At 44.4% G+C, this 1,959-nt stretch overlaps 1 protein-coding gene across 1 annotated transcript; it reads right to left on the bottom strand.

Moving 5' to 3' along the window:
• Positions 1-1,221: 1,221 nt before the first annotated feature.
• Positions 1,222-1,897, bottom strand: LOC121965295 (CCR4-NOT transcription complex subunit 3-like; the record flags this gene model as incomplete). Its single annotated transcript, XM_042515450.1, has 2 exons — positions 1,774-1,897; positions 1,222-1,428 (listed from the first exon to the last, which is right to left on the bottom strand). Coding segments are annotated over exons 1-2 (331 nt in total), but the record flags the coding sequence as incomplete, so codon positions are not given.
• Between the last annotated feature and the right edge of the window lie 62 nt (positions 1,898-1,959).

Raw genomic sequence — 1,959 nt, 5'->3', positions numbered from 1 at the left:
CAAGGATGTCTGTTTGCTTCGACTCTTCCGAGAACCCAAATCTTCAACTAACACACTTTAACTTTATTCACAGAGCCGATCACACACCCTGAAAACTAATTCTCCTCCAACTTGTGATCTCTGCACAGATAATCAGACCGGCTCATTCATGCACGTTATGGGGATGCAGAGATGTAGCCCACTTTTAGTCTTTATCAGAGATTTTAAATGTTGATGTACCTTGTGCTCCAAATATCCTACTTAAGCAAATTACACAAGAGGGTGAGCGTCAACGCCATTTGAGCACGACACAAGGCGAGTTTCCATCAACACTCAAACTACACTGACTGAAATTGCGAATATAAAATTCACTCCCTTTTATTCAAAAAAAGTTATGCTCGGATTGGATTGAGGCTAATGTCATACATATTCATAAAGTTTTTGGTGATTTGGGTTCCCGGACACTTTAAGTCAAGAATATGCATTATTCTTTCACTGATGTTTTAACTGAGGGGATCAAAATGTTCTTCTAAAATGACGTTTATTGGAAGTTAAAGGAAAGTGTGCGGGAATTCTCTCCTGTCCTCCCTTTGGACATTTTCTCCCACACACATGTCTGAAACTAACTGAAGGTGTGCATGAGCCTTCACACTCAACATCTGAGCTCATCCTGCTGGCAAAGAAAGTACTTTCTTCCAACTGTGCTGGCTGAGTGCAGCGTGTTAATCATATATTTCACTTTAAAACCTAGTTCAACATTAGTTTTCTTGTGCTGCCTTCCACAGGCTATTAAACCCTTTAAAATCTGGGCAAAGCGGTTTGATTTCTTTCCAAAACGTGGGGGAAAATGCAATGACCAACTTGACAAGAAATATCACACAAATTGCGAGTTATTAGCAAAAGGTGACAAAGAAAATGACCACAAAAATGAGTTTTAAAAAAGGGGGGAGAATCGTTAGAAAATATCAAAATAAACTTTGGAAAATGGCCCAGAAACTATATTTGAAATCACTACAATTGTGTGTTTAAAATTACTCTACAGAAAAAAAATATACATATATTTTTTAATTTTCTACACTTTTCCAGGTAATTTTCTTGTAACTTTACTTACTGATTTCTTGCTATTTTTGGGGCAACGTGCTGCTTCTCATGATTTTGAAAGAACTCAGATTTGTTCAGGGTTCAAAGGGTAATATTATTTTATTTTATCATGTATGTCTTGGAAAAATGGAAATATTTGACTGCACCTGATCCTCTCGGAGTCGGACGGGTGGGGCATGTGCGTCCACGCCGCCTCCTCCATGGCCTGTTGGTAGAGCTGGTCTTTGGACAGGGGAACAGGCCCCAGCGGGCAGACCCCCAGTGACGGGGGGATGCTGACCTCTGACAGCGAGGGCTGAGGTGCTGACGGGGGGCCCGAGGGGGCCGTAGTGCTGCTGGGAAAGATGTCTGAAGAGAAACAGGAGACAGAGACTTAAAGTCAGAGACAAAGAGGAGAGAGGGGTGATGGTGGCGGAAATTGAGGATGCCGGGGAGGGAGAGAGGGTGTGCAGAAAAGGGGGAGGGTTTTGGGAGTTGAAGTCAGAGAGACAAAGAGTAGAGGAGTTGAGTCAGGGCTGATAATATCATCAGCAGTTTTTGTTCAGAGGAGGCCGAGAGTGGGAGGTGAGATGACATTTTGTTCCATTAAACTACAGCTTTTCTATTTCTGCTCCAGCCCTCTATCTCCTTTTATCAAGGTACGTGTGTGCGTGTGTGTGTGTGTGTGTGTGTGTGTGTGAGTGTGTGTGCTACCTGGGGTGAGGTGCAGGGAGGGCACGTCTCCCTCCATCCCTGAGCTGAGTGCTGCTCGCTCGGCCATGGACTTTAGGCTGCTCAGAGGCTCCTGGGGCTGATGAGGACAGACAAGGAGACTCATGGGAAAACAGATTCCACCGGACTGTGTGCGCACCGTTATCGTACCTGCCCCGACGGAGGGAC

The sequence above is a fragment of the Plectropomus leopardus genome, unplaced genomic scaffold (assembly GCF_008729295.1).
Source record: "Plectropomus leopardus isolate mb unplaced genomic scaffold, YSFRI_Pleo_2.0 unplaced_scaffold19445, whole genome shotgun sequence".
NCBI lineage: Eukaryota > Metazoa > Chordata > Actinopteri > Perciformes > Serranidae > Plectropomus > Plectropomus leopardus.
Note: the sequence above shows the minus strand (reverse complement) of the source record. Positions and strands in the feature narration are given on the sequence as shown.